Genomic DNA, 17,373 nt, shown 5'->3' with positions numbered 1-17,373 from the left:
TCAATAATGAACAATTAGAAAACAGAATGTCTCCGTTAGACAATCCAAAAGTTGAGACCAGTCTTCACTATCAAACATCTAAAGAGTACTCTAAGCCCAAGGCCTCCCAATCCTTTACAAAATTACATTTCCCCTCTGCTTCCTTGTATGAGAGAAGAGCAGCAGATATGTCTTATGGGATCCCCAGTTACAGAAGGCATACCGTTGACAGGGTTGACCCACCACAGGGGACTCCACCTCCAGTTCCAGCGACACCACCTCCTTCTGATGAGGCACTGGGGTTGACATGGAAGTCCAGACCAAACAGCTGGAAACAGAGGTCCGAAGGAACCGGATACTATTTGCATCAGAGCAGATACACAGTAGAGACCGACCCTTCTTCACTTACCCCACAAAACCTGGAGGACTATTTGGACGCCTCGAAAAACCCCATCACTGAAGTCTGATGAAGATGTCGATCATCTTAGACGTTGATAATAAGAGCAAATATGAGGCAGTGTTGGCGCTAGCCAGTGAAGTACAGAAATATTTTACATTTTTCCAGGTATAAAACTTAAAATTGTTTGTAAATACACGTGATTTATTTTGGAGCACTTTTGTAGAGTACAGTAGGGTATATCATGTTTTTCTTTAAGATTTCTTTCATTCTTGTAAATCACTATTTAAAATAACTAATCACAGCAATGTGCTGTCTATTCAATGGCTTCACAGCCATGCATATTATCTTAAGTAGAAATCAAAGTGAAACAACATCAGTAAGAAATACTGCTTAAGTTTGGCAGTATTTATGAGGTGATTTATACTTTTTATGGACATGGTTTCAACTAAAAAGCCCACACTTGAGCCAGTAAGTTAATAAACCCTTTTATTTATGTATATAGACATAGGTTATAGTGAAAACAGACATATAGACACTTACATTGTTTACATACATATATACAGTCGGGACAAGGTTGTTCAACCTCCTGCATTGTTGTGGGAGAATACTAAAACATTGATCTCTACATAGTATTTGGTAAGCAATCCACAGCTACTTCAAATGGGATGTAATGCTGATGGTCGAAACATTGTAATGACAAGAGAGGCTTTCAGAAAGTTGAAGCTGCAGTGGGTTTTAATGGTAAGAGAGCTGAGTTTTTATTTTCACAACAAACTCCAATGAGAACTTTGTGTGTCATGACAGTGTGGTGCAAAACGAGCTATAAATAAACTAAGATTCTGTTTCCTTGCAGCGTCACAGTATGTGTGAGAGTGTGAAAATGGGATTAATGCAGGAGGGAACTCCTGTTCCACCGTGAGGTTACAGGTGTGTGTTCCAGGTCTTAATAGACACAATCATGTACTTAAGTGAACATGATTGTGAATATCAAATTAAGCACAAAACATTTGCACAAGTTTCTGTACAAAACAAAAATGTGTTTGGAAAATGTTTTCAAAAAATCTCATCCATTCACAAAAGGCTCTGTCGGAGCGTGCATGCAAATATTAAATCTGACAATTCAGCATCACACCACAGCCAAAGACAAAAATTTATACATGTGTTACAAGAACAGTATACTAGGCGAAAAGAACAGCATAGCATCATCACACAGCTCCAAACTGTCAGTGTCTGTTGATTTGTTTCGTTCCTATGGGTGGTACAACGCAACGCTTTCAGCAAACCTACCTGACTACTCAAGCTTTAAGGACCTCGTCCTGAGAGGGTCACTGGTCTTCAAATGTAGTTATTTAACACCGTCAGTGTTGGGAGAGATGCTACAATAAGAGGAGACCTGAAACCAACAGTGGACTAAGGACAAACAGATGTCACATATCGAGACAAAATGGACACCAGCTAGTTCTACGTCAACTTATAACACAGCCCAAACAGTCTGAATTCATCCTGAAATATTCCCTGACCACTCAGTGTGTCTGTGTGTCTGTGTATGGTGTTTTTACATGTGTATGTACATTTGGGTTTGTTGCTGTGTGTGTATGTTGGACACACAAAGTGACTTCCATTGTTTTGAGGCACAGTAATACTCTTACCTACACAACGTAGAAGCATTAATCGGTCACCAGACCAACAAATGCTGTTATGAGCACTAGTGGCTCACCGCTGTACTGTAATAAGAGTTAGTAAGCAGCAATGCAGAATTGTTTGGTGTTATGAGGTCTGAGGCCTTTGTAGGGGGGCTAGCTAACTGTTAGCAATAGCAGGAGCAAAACAGCAGGAGGGAACAAAACTGGGGGGGGGGGGGGGAAGAAAAATCACTGGCACAAATCAAGAGTAAACAGCACAGGCATTGGAAACCTGCAATCAACCGTTTGACACAGTGTGCTTCTTGGAGAACTTTTAACCCAAAACATGACAAACAAAAGTTAGTGCCATCGGTCCAGAAAAGCTCGAGTTCAAGTTCATTGCACAGACACACCATTTTTCAATGTGTCCAGGTCAAAGTGACATTGTTTAAGACTCAGACACAAAGCATGAACGGTCACTTCTGTTGGTTTCTCTGTGCTGGAGATCAGGACTGAGGAGTGGTTCTCCCACATAACACCATTCTGCTCCTTTCATCCATGTATGACAGCACGTTATCTTAACACAGACAGCAATATGACATGTCACAGTGAGAGAGAGAGCAATGCCGCCGGGGATTGCTGCAAGCTTGCCCACTATGCAACTTCAGCAGGGGACATATCTCCACAATGGCAGATCTCAGCCTGCGTGCGCTGGGCAGCAGGCACTCAGGCTGCAAACCCAGTGTACCCCACCCTTACCCACCCCCAGCCTGAACCCTCTCCTCCACCAGGAAGCACCCACAGTCACTGCTTTACCGTTGTTGTAATGTTTACTTATTGGTTGTTGTTTCTCATAGTCGTTGTTGTCACAGTTGTAGTTTTCCATCTTGTTCTGCGCCTATGACATCTGCCTTTCCTTGTACCATTCCACAAACTCGTCCAACAAAACTGGCCCTGAGGACAGGAGAAGACACCAAGTCAGATATAAGATTTATGTTACACTAACATTAAAAGACATGATCACATGTAAATGTAAGTTCACTTACAGGCACCATCCTCATCGTAGTTACTGAGGTCCAGGTTGATTGTCCTGCTGAACTCTAAAACATTACACCACTGGTCTTTGTTGATGACTTTGTACTTGGATTGCTGAGGACACAAGAAGAAACATTAGAGTTATGCCAATAACACAATCCCACTGATAAAAAAATACTCAAGCTTAAACTTCTTTTACATTCATTGATCTTTTGTCATTTCTCTAACACCACAAGTACCAAGCCCTTAAAGACTGAAGTGACACTGTAAGCCAAGATTTAGAGGTCAAACATTTAACTTTGATACAAAAATATTTTAAGATTATTTGACTGCTGATAGAACCATGCCAAATAAGGATGGGTACCTTTCAAATTTGAAACAATACAGCAGCGATTCCCGGTACCTGGCAATCGACATCGGTACCAATTTTTGGTACTTTTGTTGTTTATGTGGTAAAGAATATCAATTTGTTTAACAATACAATGTAAATTCTTCAATTTAACACATTTATTCTCCAATATACAAACTGGCAATGCTGTGTTCATGTCCAGCATGGAAAATCTCCTACTCTTCCACTCCCTCACAGTCACAAGGATGCATTCAGGTACCTAAACATGATACCTTTTGATTTTACGTAAATCGGTACCTGGTACTTTTTACAGAATTCGACAGAATTTGACAAAATATAAAAGTACCTAATTCCGTACCCATCCCTAATGCCAACCCATATTTGGGTGTTTTGTCAGAACTCCCTTCTCTCAGCTGTGACGTTTGAGAACCAAAAACTCAGTTTCCCGGTGTATACAAGAAACTTGAGTTTTCCAAAATCTTCACTGTGGCTGGAGTTTTCAGAGATGGAAAACTGTGGTTCGTGTGGACTTCAAGCCACAACGTATTAAAATATACGTGGTTGCTAAAATACCTGGCTACGTGTGGACAAGGCCTAAGTCTATACTCTGCAGTAAGGATGGAGATCATTTGTTTTCAATGATATTTATAGCAATATTGAGCCTAAATCAATTCAACTCAGCAGCTGTTTCTATTACTTAGTGGAAAGATAAGATAATATATTTGTAACAGAACAGGTTTTGCTTTTGATGCTTTGAAGTGACTGTTTCTGAGCAAAGTGGAAATCCTCTAATAAACCCAGCTGAAGTGACAAGAACATCGTCATCGTGTGACTCAGGATATTAAGGATAATAGTGATTTTCTGTCTGTTCACTTCACCCTCTTTCAGCAACTCACCATCTCTCTCTAACCCCAACACGGTCTCAGCACTTGCGTCTAACAGAAGTCTGGTTCTGCTCAAGGTTTCTGTCTGTTAAAGGAAGTTTGTCTTTGTAACTTTCTAAATGCTGCGAAGGTTTTTACTTGTGGTGGGTTCAGATGAGATAAGCAGGTCTAGACCTGCTGTTTTTGTAAGATAAAATTTGTTACTATTTGCAGCTATACAAATAGAGATTGATTGACCTACTTTTGCTTAGTGGTCATTTCACTGACCTGTCCTTGAACACACCATCTGGAATTTCTATACGTCACCTTTTTGGGTAAGTTAACAAGCTTATAACATGCTGGTTGTTGAATTACAGTAAAGTACTGGACTTGCAGAAACTTAACTGCTTTAAGTAGTAGGGGACAAAGACAGACCTTATTTTTCCAAGTTACACTTGTTGGCTTTCTTTCTTTCTTTTTATTAATTTATTTATTATTATTATTATTATTATTATTTTTAATTTTTAATTTTCTTATTTATTTATGTTATTTTTTTTATTTATTTATTTATTTTGAAAGGGGGGGGGGGGGGGGGGGTAGAGTAGTAATTTAGGAGAGAGTGTGGAAAGAGACAAGGATGAGCGAGGCTGCATGTTGTAATTGAACCTGGGCCTTCAGCTTGAGAGCTGTATCCTCTTTATATGTAGTGTGTGGTGACTTTAACACCAGACTGAACTGGCAGCCCCCACCAGAATGCTTTTATTGCACTTCATTTGGCTAGCAATGTTAAAACTTCAGGCAACTGACATGTTTATGCATGAGTGACTTGGTTTGACTGACGTGGCTTCACTTGAGATAAACTTTGAGTTTTAGGACAGACAAGACTAAAGAACACTAAGACACAACTAACTCTGAGGTTTTAGAAAATCCTGAATTTGGTTTGCTTCTCCTCCCTCCCCTAAAGTAAGGTGGAACCTGCTTCTCTTTTGGTATTGAGGTGATTTTTCTGAAAGTACCTGTGCAGACTGAAATCTTATTCTCTTTGTTTCAATTACACCTGAGTTGTATTTATCTCCTGTGTTGGATGAATGACTTACCTCTAGAAACTGATTAAACACAGGAAACAGAGGCCACGTCTTTCCCAGAAGAAGCCCCAGCATGCACTTGGCTGTATTTAAGTCCAGACTCCTCTGATCCTTTTCCTGTCCAATGAAATAACCCAAAGCTTCATGACATTGCAGAAAAACTGTGGACCACTCTCGAAAAGGCACCAATATAACCAAAATTAGATGTGTCAATCTACTGTTAGGGTTATCTTTCATATATTGTTCTGCTTTCTTGCCATGGCTCAGTGTCTACATGAGAACAGGGTCAGGCTGTGTTAATATCTCACTCAAAATCAAGCATGAACAATGATTTTTGCAACAATTTCACAGGATTTTAATCAGACCCACTCAGCACCTATCTAAATGAACTGAATTAAATCTGTCTCAGACATGCAGGAGTGAATGTGAGTGTATTGGCAGGAAATGCTTTGCTTGACTCACCCGAGCGAAATCAAAGGCGTATCTATAAATGAGCTTAAAACTGGTGCTGTCGTTGAGGACAGATCTCAGGTAGTCAAGTGAATTCCTCAGCCGCTCAGTGGAGTCGCACCTGCCGAACACAGAAAAGTGCTTTAACATCAGACTCAACCAGCAAAACTGTGAGGAAAGGTTTTATATTGTGCACAGGGAGTAGAAAAGGGTCAGTGACATACTGCAGTGAGCCCATGCCTCTCAGCCACTCCTGGAGGGTGAAGTAGCCCATGCTCTGAGCATCCAGCTTCCAGGCCAGAACCAGCATCACCACCTGGGAGGAAACAACAATCTTTACACCTACATTTAAACCAACACAGGTAACAAGACACATCTAAATATTCCAATTTACACCTACAAGGGGAAATTTGTTCTGATTAAGACGTGGGTTACTCAGAAATGATTCTACTTTGGGAAAATGCAGGGAGTGCAGGTGGAATATGTGGCTCAGCAGGGTTTCGGGAAAGACATTTTCTTGCCTGTCAGTGGTTTATCGTTTGCTTTTATTCTGTGCACTGTAAACCAAACAACTGGACAAATTTGCATGTCAACGGGGTACTGGAACGTATCATGCACATCTGCATATACCAGGTTGACAGAGTCTGCTTTGAAATGACTACCAGAACCAGAACATTCAGTGCATGTAGCATAGTCATTCAGGTTCAAAACTTGGACAACAGAGTCTAAAAAAAAGGCAGGATGATGCCACATAAGGAGCAAAAGCAACATAAGGAAGGCAAGAGAACCATGTGAACTTATTTATGTCTTCTCTACATTCAGTAGAAACCACAGCATCTCATAAAATGCGGCAACAGGCCTAAGGAAAACTACACTGTGTTCTCTATAGAGTCTGGATGTTCTTTTTTTCATCCTAACACACATGAAGATTAGGGTAGAGGGAAAAAACCTCTCTTGAAGATAAACATTTCACACAAACAGATGTTTTGATTTTAAAGCAGAATATTATCCTGTGTGGGATTAATGTGACTAACATTTCTCTAACATTCTTGAAATCGTCCTTACAATCCAATCAGTGAGCTTAGAAATAGAAATAAATACATCCAGTGCCCTGAACTGTAATGAGCCAGTCTAATGAAACAAAATTCGCACTGGCTGCAAAGTTGCAGAGATATAAATGGATACAGAAAATCCTAATTTATACATCTGAGTGGAGTCAATGTCAAAGCTTACGCTGTAGGCCCAGCTTTTCCGATGCAGAAGGCTATGCTCATAATCTAGTCTATAACGTAACTATGCCTTGAAACAGCACAGTTGCACGCTCTGTGATTGCTCCACTGGGTGCCGTTGTATTTTCTGGGCTTACAACATTCCTGGAATGGCCATTGATTGGACCAAACGCTCCATCACTGACGTCTCCACTGCACCCTTCCTCATAATAAATGCTGTATGAGCAACGGCAACATGTTTCAGCTCGCTCTCTGGGAGTCGATACAAAATAAACAATTATAAAACGTAAAAGAACTGGAAACAAGCAATCTAACAATCACAGAGATCTCACTGCCATCAAGCACTTTGGCAAAGTATTGCAGAGCAACAGGAGACATCAATACACAGGTATGTAGCCACTATGGCAAAGGGTTAACGCAAAGGTACACACAGACTGAAGTAGTGTCACTGAAGGGTTGCTCTCTCTAGAAACTACTCCTGCACCCACAGTGAAACATAGGTACCTACTCTTGAGGAATGGCTTTTGCCCTTTTCACAATGCCCTTAAAATGAAGCCTAATCCTGTCATCTTTCAAAAGTTGCCTTTTGTAGCTTTAAGGAGAAGGTGTGTCAGTGAAATCATCTAGAGACAAGTAAGAAACATGTCGACACAGAAAACACACTGATCTGGAAAACCCTTTAAACAAAGAATCAGTTTAAATCAGGGGTGGCATTAGAGTAAAGCTAGCAAAAGTCGCACTTTTTAGCTAAAAAATTTCTCAAGGGTCAAAGTGCACATCCTGCTCCTCTCACCAAAACAACTTGCTCACTTTGCCTGATAGCCAAGAGGGAAATGAGGAGTGAAACTAAAAAGAAACCTGCTCACATTCTCCGGCTCCACTCCGATGTCCTCGCAGAACTTCTCCATGCCCTCTGGACCCACCACTTCATCACAACCTATTTTAGACAGACACAGTGTGAGGCCACATGTGGAGCTGCTGCACTGACATGATAAGAACTGGCAACATCTGCTTTTGATAGGACTCATGGAGGAACATTGCTTTAAAATACAATAATCACCTGCATATTCATAGAACCACTCCAAGCATCTTTTACTGGAAAATGTTTCCTCCTCACGGATTTGTGATGTTTCATGTTTTCTGAAAACACTGCAGACAGAGAGATAGATTGACTCTCAGGAATCATAGATGTAGTCCATCTGATTTAAAACAAGCATTTAACAGAGTTAAGACTTCCAAAAGAGTTACAGGTGGATGTAAGGGTAATACAGCAACAGCTAGACAATCATGTAACGGTAAAGAGGGTCATCTGATTCACCAAAGACCAAAAAAGAACCCTAAATATTAAAGTATCAATCTTAAGTTGCAAGAAGTCATAAAGTAGTGACAGTGAGTCAAAGGATATGTTTTTTGTTTTTTTTTAATTGAACAACACTTACATACTTTGCTCCAGTGGCATAATAACTGCAATGCACACGTTAGGGTGATGATCAATAGCTGGATCTATCTACATATCTTGTCACATCCCTATTGTAAAAACAATCCAAGCAAAGTAACTGAATCTCTAACAGAGCAAAGTCCCACCTGTCCTGGCGACTCTTCTTGGCTGACATGTCATCTCCAGCGGAGGGTCTCCTCTTTTTCCTTGGAGGCATGGCTCTGGAGCAACAAGCTAGGGGAGGGTGGGAGTGAGTGTCACAGTGAAAAGGAGGCTACTGGCACAAAGATATCTGATGCATATTCACTCCTGCTTTAAATGCAGGTTCTCTCAGAGAGCTAGTTTCAGCTGTAGTTTCACCTATGATGGATCGATAGCAGTAACTGAAGACATAGGGCACATTTGATGTACTTAAATTATTCCCACAAAGCTGTCAAGATTTAATGTTTTGTATGCTCAATAAAACACACAAAACACAGCTTAGTTATTACCTGATGGGTGGCTTTCCTGCCCAACGTCTTCTGTCAGGTTCTGTCAAAACAGATATGTAAAAATACCACATGGTTTGTGAGCAGGACACACAACTACAGCACTCCCATACATTCATGAAAGTTCAATGTTAAAATACACAAACGCCAAGTTGATTTACCAGCCTGTGCAAGGTGTGGTGGATCTTGTGGATGCTGGCCAGTGTAGTCAAGTGGGAATTCAGCTGAAAATCTATTTTTACAGAAAAGTAAAAGCATAAAATCAAAATTTAAACCCAAAGCACAACACAAACCTTCTGCACCAACTAACACTTGTAAGCTTGCATCGAGTACAAGGGTACGAGAAGGTGACATCATCTTAGCACAAAGAATAACACAGGATCAACGCTTTTTATCAGCAATCCATACATTTCTACACAGTTTAAAACTCGTTTGGTTTCTACTTAAAGGTTTTACGTGTCAGAGAACGATAGGAAACATTTGACACGACTCAGGGAGTGACTCTCTGCATTCTTTAAAACACACACCAACTCTGAAATACACTAGCATGCATGCTACCTTGTCGACAGATGTCATCTATGCATTATTGTTCAACAGCTGTCATCAAAACCCGACGCTTTTAATTGATTTCTAGAGGCTAAAACCGGACGGAAAACAGCCGAGCAGATAGCACTAGCTGCATACCTAAAATAGCAGTGCAGACGCGCAACTTGCACAGAGTTTACAAAGTATCTAGAGAGTTCGCCGTATGGGTGTTGTAGTCCATTTCCGTTAAAGAGGCCATTTAAACTCCAACTCTCGAGGCTGTTATAAACTACAATTCCCAAGCTCGAACAAAACAACTCTTTCTTCCAGACCCTTCAACCCCCCAACATTTACCCCAACTGATTGAATGCATTTTACGTCGTTTCATATAAATCTCACTTCGGATGCTTACTGGCACATTAGCATTGCGCAGACGTTTTGCAACGGCTGGTGTAGCTGCCGCAGAGCCGGACAGCGCTGCTGCAGCAGGCAATGAAACATCTTTTACTCAACTGCGTCACAATTTTCTTTCTCTGTAATAGTCCGTAGTTGACCAGAAAATTGACCTATTTACATTGCCCTCACGTTTGTCCCAAGTTTACACTAAAACGCTCGGAAAATCCTCAGTTGTGATGAATATAAAGATCTCAGCGAACCGATTACCATCGAAAAGCCTGTGAATTCAACCAACACTGACTCTATCCAACTGGGAAGCGCTATCGATAAAAATATAACAACTTAAGAAAACCAGCTGAGTCAAATCTAACCCCCAAAATGTCCAAAACAACTTAAATTACACAAGCTATTCTTCCTTTGTTGTCGCCCGATACAGCACTGCTTAATACAAAGAGCCCTGCAAACAGCACGGAATTCATTCGTTCTCATCAAACCCCGAAGAAAAGGGGATAAAAGTACACCCAGAAACACAAAATTCCTCTTCGTTTGTGAAGGGTTCACTACAACATCCGTTATGGGTCGCTATTTGATAAAGAAAAGCCTCCACGGCGATACTACTTACTTGCCGCATCAGAGTGCATTTTTATGAAACATACAACTGTCTGTGGGAAGTCCGCAGACCGGCCAATAGGCGGGCCTTGTCAACGTAAACCCCGCCCGAGGAGCACGATTAGACCACAGCCCTTCTGATCTCCGCCTATGGTATGTTTTGATTGGCTATTCAAAGTGTCACGTCAAGAAAAGGCGGAAGTAAATCTAAATCCCGCCTTCCCGTGGGTATGATTGGTCAGAGTTCCCAAACAGGCTGCGCACAGTCTGTGTTTCATTGGTCAGGAGATTTTTATGAACAAGTCGCTCATCAGATTCTCCTCGTGCAAGCCTGAAATCAGCCCACGATGGAATCTGATTGGTCAATTCAGGCTATAAATCTTCCTCCCAGTTTGATCATGGTTTGAGTTTGTTTGCACCCAGTTCAGCCGGGCGGAGACTTCAATGACTGTGTCTGTCCTAACCTCACAGTCTATGTTTTGCCATTGTGAATTATCTATGGTGTAAATGGGACGATTGGTAGTTCCCTCACCTGCTTTGGTTCTTCTCATGAAACTGTATCCCAGCAAGTCAGTGTATGTGTGTTAGTGTCAGTATTAGGTGGCTCTGGTATCTCTGCATTCATTATCAGCAGTTGTAAACCATTCTGTGATTAAACTTCTAATAACAATAAAACCACTCCTTGACCTTTGGATATAGGGAAATGACTCTGAAGGAGTACATTGGAGTGCTACTTCTCCCCTCCAAATATCTATAAAAAAATTTAAAAATATAGCTATTGATGCTTTAATTTATCAGCTGGACAGTTTTAATAGGTTATCAAGAGAAAACACATGATCTTACCTTTAGAACCTGTCCAATTTTAATTTGTTAAAAAAGGGGACCAACTGGCTACTCTTTTAATTAATATAGCATTGAATTGTATTTTTATACCAGATTCCCAACAACAAACACAGCACAAAGAGCATTTTATAGTTAAAATATACAAATACTTTTCTTGAAAACTGGCTGTACAATTACAAAAGAGAAAATAGCGCTGGAATACTAACACTGAGAGTGGAAAAACTGTTTACAAATGAGTTAATGCCCCTGTGAGAATATTTTAAGTGGTATTGAAACAGACTCAAACTGGCAATAAAGGCTCCATGTAAGAAACAAAGGAAAAAGGGGTCATCACCGGTAATATATGTTATTTTTCATGTAATATTTGTTGTACTTGTAAATGCTTGTCAGGTGGGGCAATTCAAAGCAAGTTGCCAAATAAACTTTGTTTACATTTTCTAGGGTAGATCGTCATCAAAGTGGTGTGTCTGACAGTCAGAAAAAAGGCTGGATTAGATTTTGTTAGAAAGCAGGACTTAAACACACATAGGGCTCCATTAGTAAAGTGAATCACTGTTTTTCCTTGTCCTCACAGGGTGCCAAAACAAACTAAAAGTTCCTGCAAGAGCCTTAAAAAAATGTCACACTCAAAAACAACCAGGTTGATTTTTGGCACCCCAAATTCATCAATGAAAATATTTAAATAGAAAAATGGTTTATTGCTTGCAAAGGTTAACTAGAAGAGATGATGGATTAATCATCGAACTCTATCCACACTTAACTCCACTGAATAAAGGCTTATAAAAGAAACAGTCACCTCTTTGAAAAAAGGTGTGTCCTGGGTGTGATAGCTGTACAGAGGTGAGGTTGAATTTGCAATGTAATGCTGATAAAAATAAACTTTTATTCATTTCAAAGTGTGAGTCCTGTCAAAAAATCCTGCTTGATTCAAAAGCTGATTTTAACCTATATTTGGTTTGGTTTCATTTTCAAACAGCCTGATTGGGACCTCAGTCTCTGGTATGTTTTTTGTTTTTTTTTCTTATAAGAGGGGCGGGGTCATAAACAAAGAGCAGGGAGGAGCATTACAACCACTTGTGTCTATATGGGAGGCACAGAGGGGATAAACGAACGCATGAGAAACTGTGTTGTTCAAGATTGTGATAGTTTTCCTTAAGATACTTCATCATGAGTTCAGGAGAAACTATAACAGTGATGACGGACGAAGCAGCAGCTGCTGGTGGTGCAGAGGCAACTGCAGGGAAGAGAGAGTGGAAGGTAAGATGAAAAAGAAAATCATTTTGCAGAGGTTAAAGTGGGTCTTAGTGGGAATTTTACCCGTCTTTCTTTGTTCCACAGTGTCCTACAGGTGACCGACATGTCCACAGAGATGATCTGAGGAAGGCTTGGAAAGAGTGTCAGGAAGAGAGCTTCTGGTATAGAGGTAATTACTCCAGGAAGCTGAAAGCTAACATATGTGTTATGTACAACACAGACTGGCTCAGGCATGACTGGTCTGTCAGCCCAGTTCATTCAGCGCTGTGTGTTTACATTCTTTTCTGTGCCCAAAAAAACACTGTATGCAGACATGTTAAAAGGTCGAAAAGACAGCTGTCGAGTTCATGCTTCCAGAGGTACTAGCTTTTATTTTCAGTTTGTTCTTTTTTTTTCTCTTTTTTTAAATTTTTTTTTAAAGTACTTCCACACTCATGATCAGATCTTTCTTTAAGTTTTGGTCAAGTGGAACGAAGTAAGGAGCGCCACATATGCATTATATCTACCTAACTTTGAAAAATGACCTGCTTCAAAAAGTTCAACAAAACTAACACGAGATTAATGCTTTGACAAATGTGTACGCCCACATAGTGCAGTTGCAACTGTCAGACTAGAACCACTATGACAAGGTGAAAGCTACTCACAGCTTGCAGCTAGAGCAGAAAGTTTTATCTCCACAGACAAAATCCCACAATATTTAAAGGTTTTATCTGTCAACACTTTAAAACTCTTAACCTCTGTCCCCACCCTGACCCTCGTTGCAGCCATGCAGCTGCTGCATACGAGCGTGCAATTATATAATCATGAAACAGCAACAATTGGTTCTTCCTGATATAGAAGTTGCGGGCGTTCATTGACTCAAACCAGGTGGCTGGTTTTTGTCTAGTGCTACTTATGCAGATCAAAGTTCAATCAGATTAAACACTGGCCAAGAAATATGAGAGCAATCAGTCAGAGGAAGTGACTTGGTGATGCTCAGGGAGCAGACAGAGCTAATTTACTACTCTTATCCATCATGGTTTTTAAGGTGTTTTAAGTTTTTAGCATGCTGCACCCAAGCAATTTATCGTGTCAAAACATAAGGCCAAAGTGGAAGTGCTTAAACTGCAGTTAGTCGAGTGTCCCTTTGAGGACAGTTGTGGAAGTACCGGAAACCACATACACACAAATGAAAACCATCAGGTTTTTACAGCAGAGATAAATATGTTTACAGTCTGGAACAAAAAATGACTTAAGTCTGAGCGGTTCAGAAGCTATTAAGATTACCAGTTTGCCTACTCAGAGGCTTACCTGGCTGACAGGTGGGCAGCTTTTAGTTGTTGGTGAAGAGGCTCAAAACTCTTTATTAAAAAAAAAAAAAAAAACACAAGTACATCCCAGATACAACGTCCATTGATTTATTCAATCTATGGTTGACAGAGCAAGTCACTCTTAGGGCTGCAGTCGTGCCCCATGTAGAAACAGTTTTGTTCATGATGTGATAGTTCAGTTTCTTCTCTTTGTCTATTATCAAGTGTTTGTTCGAAGACTGCTGTCTCACTGGACTTGATTTCTTTCTTCAGCTCTTCCTCTCTCTGTGGGGAGCATGGCTGTCACGGGTGGTCTCATCTACAAAGGTCAAGCACCAACACTTAAACTCAAATTTTTCATCAATACATCATAATGACACATACAAAGCCGTGATAATCATCCTGTTTGATCAAACTAGAATGTTGTTTTTTTAATGCAGGTGTCTGGAAATCATCTAAGTCACTTGGTCCCTTTCCAAAACTAGCAGGTGTGTATCAAACTGAGCGTAGAACTTAAACAATCTATTTCCAGTATCAATCCTGAGCTGAGACGTCTTTTTCTTGTAGTTGCTGGGATCCTCGGCTACGCAGTGGGGAAAGCGTCTTACATGGGAACTTGTCGAAGCAAGTTTCAGGATCTTGGCATTAAGAACGGACCAGGATTTGGGCCCTGGTCTGAGGGAGGTCGTGGTGGTCCTTGGAAATTTGGCCCAGGACACAGGTGGGGACATTACCTGAAGATAATCTTGGGTGATGGTTTGGCTCAAGTGGCAGAGCAGGCGCCCCATGTTTAGAGGACACAGTCCTTGTTTTGCTGACTGCACAATCAATTCCTGATAATAACAGCAGTGTCCCACACTGTGCACATTTGCATAACAAGAAGCTTTTGCACCCCTGTCCCTTCATTACTGGGATTAATAGAATTATTATTATTAATAATAATAATAATAATAATAATAATAATAATAATAATAATAATAATAATGATGATGATAATAATCAACAACAACCAAAAGTCTCTGAAACTACTGAGATTTAACATACAAACAAAATGGAAAAAATAATGAATTGAAATTTTGAAATTGGTTTCAACCAGGATACAGCTGCTGTTAAAAAAAGGCATAACAGAGAAAGATGTCTATATTACAGTGGTAATGACATATCTCTTTGTTTAGCCTGCAATAGCTTGTTTTTAAAGGTCTAGAAGGCTAGTCGAAGGCTAGTGCCAATAGATAAATAAATAAATGAATAAATAAATAAAAACTTAGGAGAGATCAGAGTATGTAACTTTTATGCAATCTTTTGATAAACTTGTAAACTCTTGTGATTTGTACTTGCTTTTTGTCCCTGTGCTGAATTTATTTGTATGTATTGTGCTTTTTATCCTGATTTAGACTGACAGCTATGATGTATTATGTAAAGTTTAAGTCTCTTCACACTATTGACCAGAATGGTATGCCAACAGATCCTGTCACCATGTGTGTGAAGAATGTAAGAAGAAAAGTGAAGCTGAACCTGCACCTGCAGAGAAAGTCTAAAGGTAAGTGAGTGATATATTTAGAGATATATGCAGCTCATAGAAAAAGAAGACTAGAGACTGCAAATGTTCACTTACACTACAACCAGAAATCATAATATATGAAATATAATTTTCTGGTTTAAAGTCTTGCTTATTGATATATTTATGCCAAAGTTATCTGAATCTTCTGCTTTTTTTTTGTCTATTTCAGCCTCATCAGAACACCAAAGACTGACACACAGCGTGGGTTGATCAGCTGCAGCTTTTGTTTTTCTCTAATGTTATGAATTCTGCATTTGTCTGAAGTGTCTGGCTGATGTATTGTACATACTTTACAAGTTCATTCACTAGAAAAAATGCACAGTTTTTGCACTAGAGGGAGCTGCCGTACCTTCTTGCCATGGGCCTCTGTGTTTTTCAAGTTTTAACAAGCACATCCTTAAAAACAAAGCTATACTTGCAACATAAACATTTTTTTAAAAAAGAAAGTTGTCGTGGATCCTGTATTGGATTTCTGTTTGACATTTCCTGAGAAATACATGTTAGTTACTTATGACATTATAAACAATACATTTTTAATAGAAACAACAGATTTTGGTTGTTTAGTACAAGTATAAGTACAATTGATTGAGAATATAATCAAGCACATGACTTATTTTCTTAGTCCCCCAGCAAAAAGTATTGTACTGGAGTGATACCAACTAAATGTTAAATTTGAATTAGTCAGAATCACTTTTATTTGCCAAGATCCTCCAAAAAGAATACAAGGTATTTTTTTTTTTTTAATTATTTTCCAGGGGGCTCTCTCTGTACAAGTATAAACAAAAACACATTTAATATCAAAATTAAAAGAGGGTTCAAAAATAACTAAAAATAACTAAAATCTAATTTGTGTCATTAATATATTTTTGATTATTTTTATTTGTATCTATACCAAGTAAATTTGGTATGTTTTTCTTACAACTATAATCAATTTATTACAAGCTTCTTTTTTTAATTATTTAATTAAATAATAACAAAAATTCACAATTTAAACTCATCAAATATTTGTAAAAGATAAAATAACTGAGAAGTAACTTCATACATATGCATTGGCAGCCAAAGAAGTCTGTTCACTGTTGCCAAAGTACGCTGTTGTTTGTGGCAGGTGAGGTGTTTCATTAAGAAAACTCATGTGTTGCTGTATCTATAATTGTCACTGCAGCTGATTTAATACCCATAGATATGAATGAGCACCCACCCATCTGGGTAGGTTTCGGTGTACGCCGCCTGAAATTGAAGTGTACCCTTGTGGACGTCATCCTCACGACGTCATCCAATCAACAGGTCGCTCTCGCAGGATTGCCACGTATCTGGTGTAATAGAAAGCCTTATTTCATGTGGGCGTACACAATCTCAGCCAATCAATATGAAGGAGGCGGGACAATCAGGCTACCGTCTGCTCTGACAGTGAAGCTCTCCCAACACCGAAACAGACCGAGGAAAAAAAATCACACCACTACGCAAATCCTGCCAATGGAGGAGGGCCAGGACGTCTGCAAGCTAGCCACCTAGCTCAACTACAGGGAGAGGATACAAAAGTTGTGAGTAGCGCTCGCTTAACGAATATTAAAGTATTTGAGGGCCAAGCAGTTGCTAACTTGTGCAGTGAACGTTGGCTCAAGTCGAGTTCCGTGATTAACTTTACCGTTGATGTTAGCTTTTCAACTCTAGTACCAAATTTGGCTGCCGTAGCATGCTAAAGAAGGAGTTTGACTCCTCTGCTAGTGTTTGTTAATCGCCTAGTCAACCTTGCACAGTGCAGTATCCTTTATTAATGAGTTTTATTGTTAGCTGTGGTATCATGATAGTCTGGTGGACGTTCACGTAGAGTTGTCAAGCAGCTGGTGAGCTAATTCTGCTGTAGCTGCTAGCTTGTCCCTTGCCTAGCACTAGCAGTTTGCCATGTAAAAACATAAAGCTAAATGCTAACCCAAAGCTACCTTCAGGGACGCGTCCAG

The 17,373-nt window shown here is 39.8% G+C and overlaps 3 protein-coding genes across 6 annotated transcripts in view; 2 read left to right on the top strand and 1 right to left on the bottom strand.

The window, feature by feature from the left end:
* Positions 1 to 848: 848 nt before the first annotated feature.
* dcun1d4 (DCN1, defective in cullin neddylation 1, domain containing 4 (S. cerevisiae)) lies at positions 849 to 10,551 on the bottom strand. 4 transcript variants are annotated; one of them, XM_074668715.1, is made up of 11 exons: positions 10,482 to 10,551; positions 9,100 to 9,170; positions 8,942 to 8,981; positions 8,597 to 8,684; positions 8,073 to 8,161; positions 7,879 to 7,949; positions 6,008 to 6,099; positions 5,796 to 5,904; positions 5,346 to 5,450; positions 3,048 to 3,150; positions 849 to 2,955 (listed from the first exon to the last, which is right to left on the bottom strand). In XM_074668715.1, exons 1-11 carry the CDS (start codon positions 10,498 to 10,500, stop codon positions 2,900 to 2,902), a joined length of 843 nt encoding a protein of 280 aa, XP_074524816.1. In that variant the 5' UTR covers positions 10,501 to 10,551; the 3' UTR covers positions 849 to 2,899. The 4 variants fall into 4 exon arrangements, with proteins under 4 accessions (XP_074524816.1, XP_074524815.1, XP_074524818.1 ...); XM_074668714.1 differs by lacking the exon at positions 10,482 to 10,551 and adding an exon at positions 10,261 to 10,472; XM_074668717.1 differs by lacking the exon at positions 10,482 to 10,551 and adding an exon at positions 9,623 to 9,770.
* A 1,858-nt stretch (positions 10,552 to 12,409) lies between these two features.
* Positions 12,410 to 15,806, top strand: ociad2 (OCIA domain containing 2). The gene is made up of 7 exons (XM_074668872.1): positions 12,410 to 12,568; positions 12,650 to 12,734; positions 14,128 to 14,181; positions 14,295 to 14,342; positions 14,422 to 14,575; positions 15,320 to 15,394; positions 15,585 to 15,806. Exons 1-6 carry the CDS (start codon positions 12,479 to 12,481, stop codon positions 15,390 to 15,392), a joined length of 504 nt encoding a protein of 167 aa, XP_074524973.1. The 5' UTR covers positions 12,410 to 12,478; the 3' UTR covers positions 15,393 to 15,394; positions 15,585 to 15,806.
* A 1,008-nt stretch (positions 15,807 to 16,814) lies between these two features.
* fryl (furry homolog, like) overlaps positions 16,815 to 17,373 on the top strand; it is a 101,056-nt gene continuing 100,497 nt past the window's right edge. Inside the window, exon 1 of the mRNA XM_074668275.1 lies at positions 16,815 to 16,956. The gene's annotated coding sequence lies outside the window, so the exon portion shown is untranslated. The remainder of the gene's footprint in view (positions 16,957 to 17,373) is intronic.

Source organism: Halichoeres trimaculatus, unplaced genomic scaffold (assembly GCF_033239565.1).
Source record: "Halichoeres trimaculatus isolate MK-OKI-2021-1 unplaced genomic scaffold, fHalTri1.1 fHalTri1_scaffold_4, whole genome shotgun sequence".
In the NCBI taxonomy this organism is placed as follows: Eukaryota; Metazoa; Chordata; class Actinopteri; order Labriformes; family Labridae; genus Halichoeres; species Halichoeres trimaculatus.
Note: the sequence above shows the minus strand (reverse complement) of the source record. Positions and strands in the feature narration are given on the sequence as shown.

What these genes read in the sequence shown, in the direction of transcription:
- dcun1d4 (XM_074668714.1), bottom strand. Translation starts at nt 10,348, where the DNA reads ATGAGAACGAATGAATTCCGTGCTGTTTGCAGGGCTCTTTGTATTAAG. An exon ending in ACCACACCTTGCACAGGCTG is followed by an intron (nt 8,982 to 9,099) that starts GTAAATCAACTT and finishes CTGTTTTGACAG; the next exon opens with AACCTGACAGAAGACGTTGG. An exon ending in ACGCCTTTGATTTCGCTCGG is followed by an intron (nt 5,451 to 5,795) that starts GTGAGTCAAGCA and finishes TTCATTGGACAG; the next exon opens with GAAAAGGATCAGAGGAGTCT.
- ociad2 (XM_074668872.1), top strand. Translation starts at nt 12,479, where the DNA reads ATGAGTTCAGGAGAAACTATAACAGTGATGACGGACGAAGCAGCAGCT. An exon ending in CAGGGAAGAGAGAGTGGAAG is followed by an intron (nt 12,569 to 12,649) that starts GTAAGATGAAAA and finishes TTTGTTCCACAG; the next exon opens with TGTCCTACAGGTGACCGACA. An exon ending in TCCCTTTCCAAAACTAGCAG is followed by an intron (nt 14,343 to 14,421) that starts GTGTGTATCAAA and finishes TTTTTCTTGTAG; the next exon opens with TTGCTGGGATCCTCGGCTAC.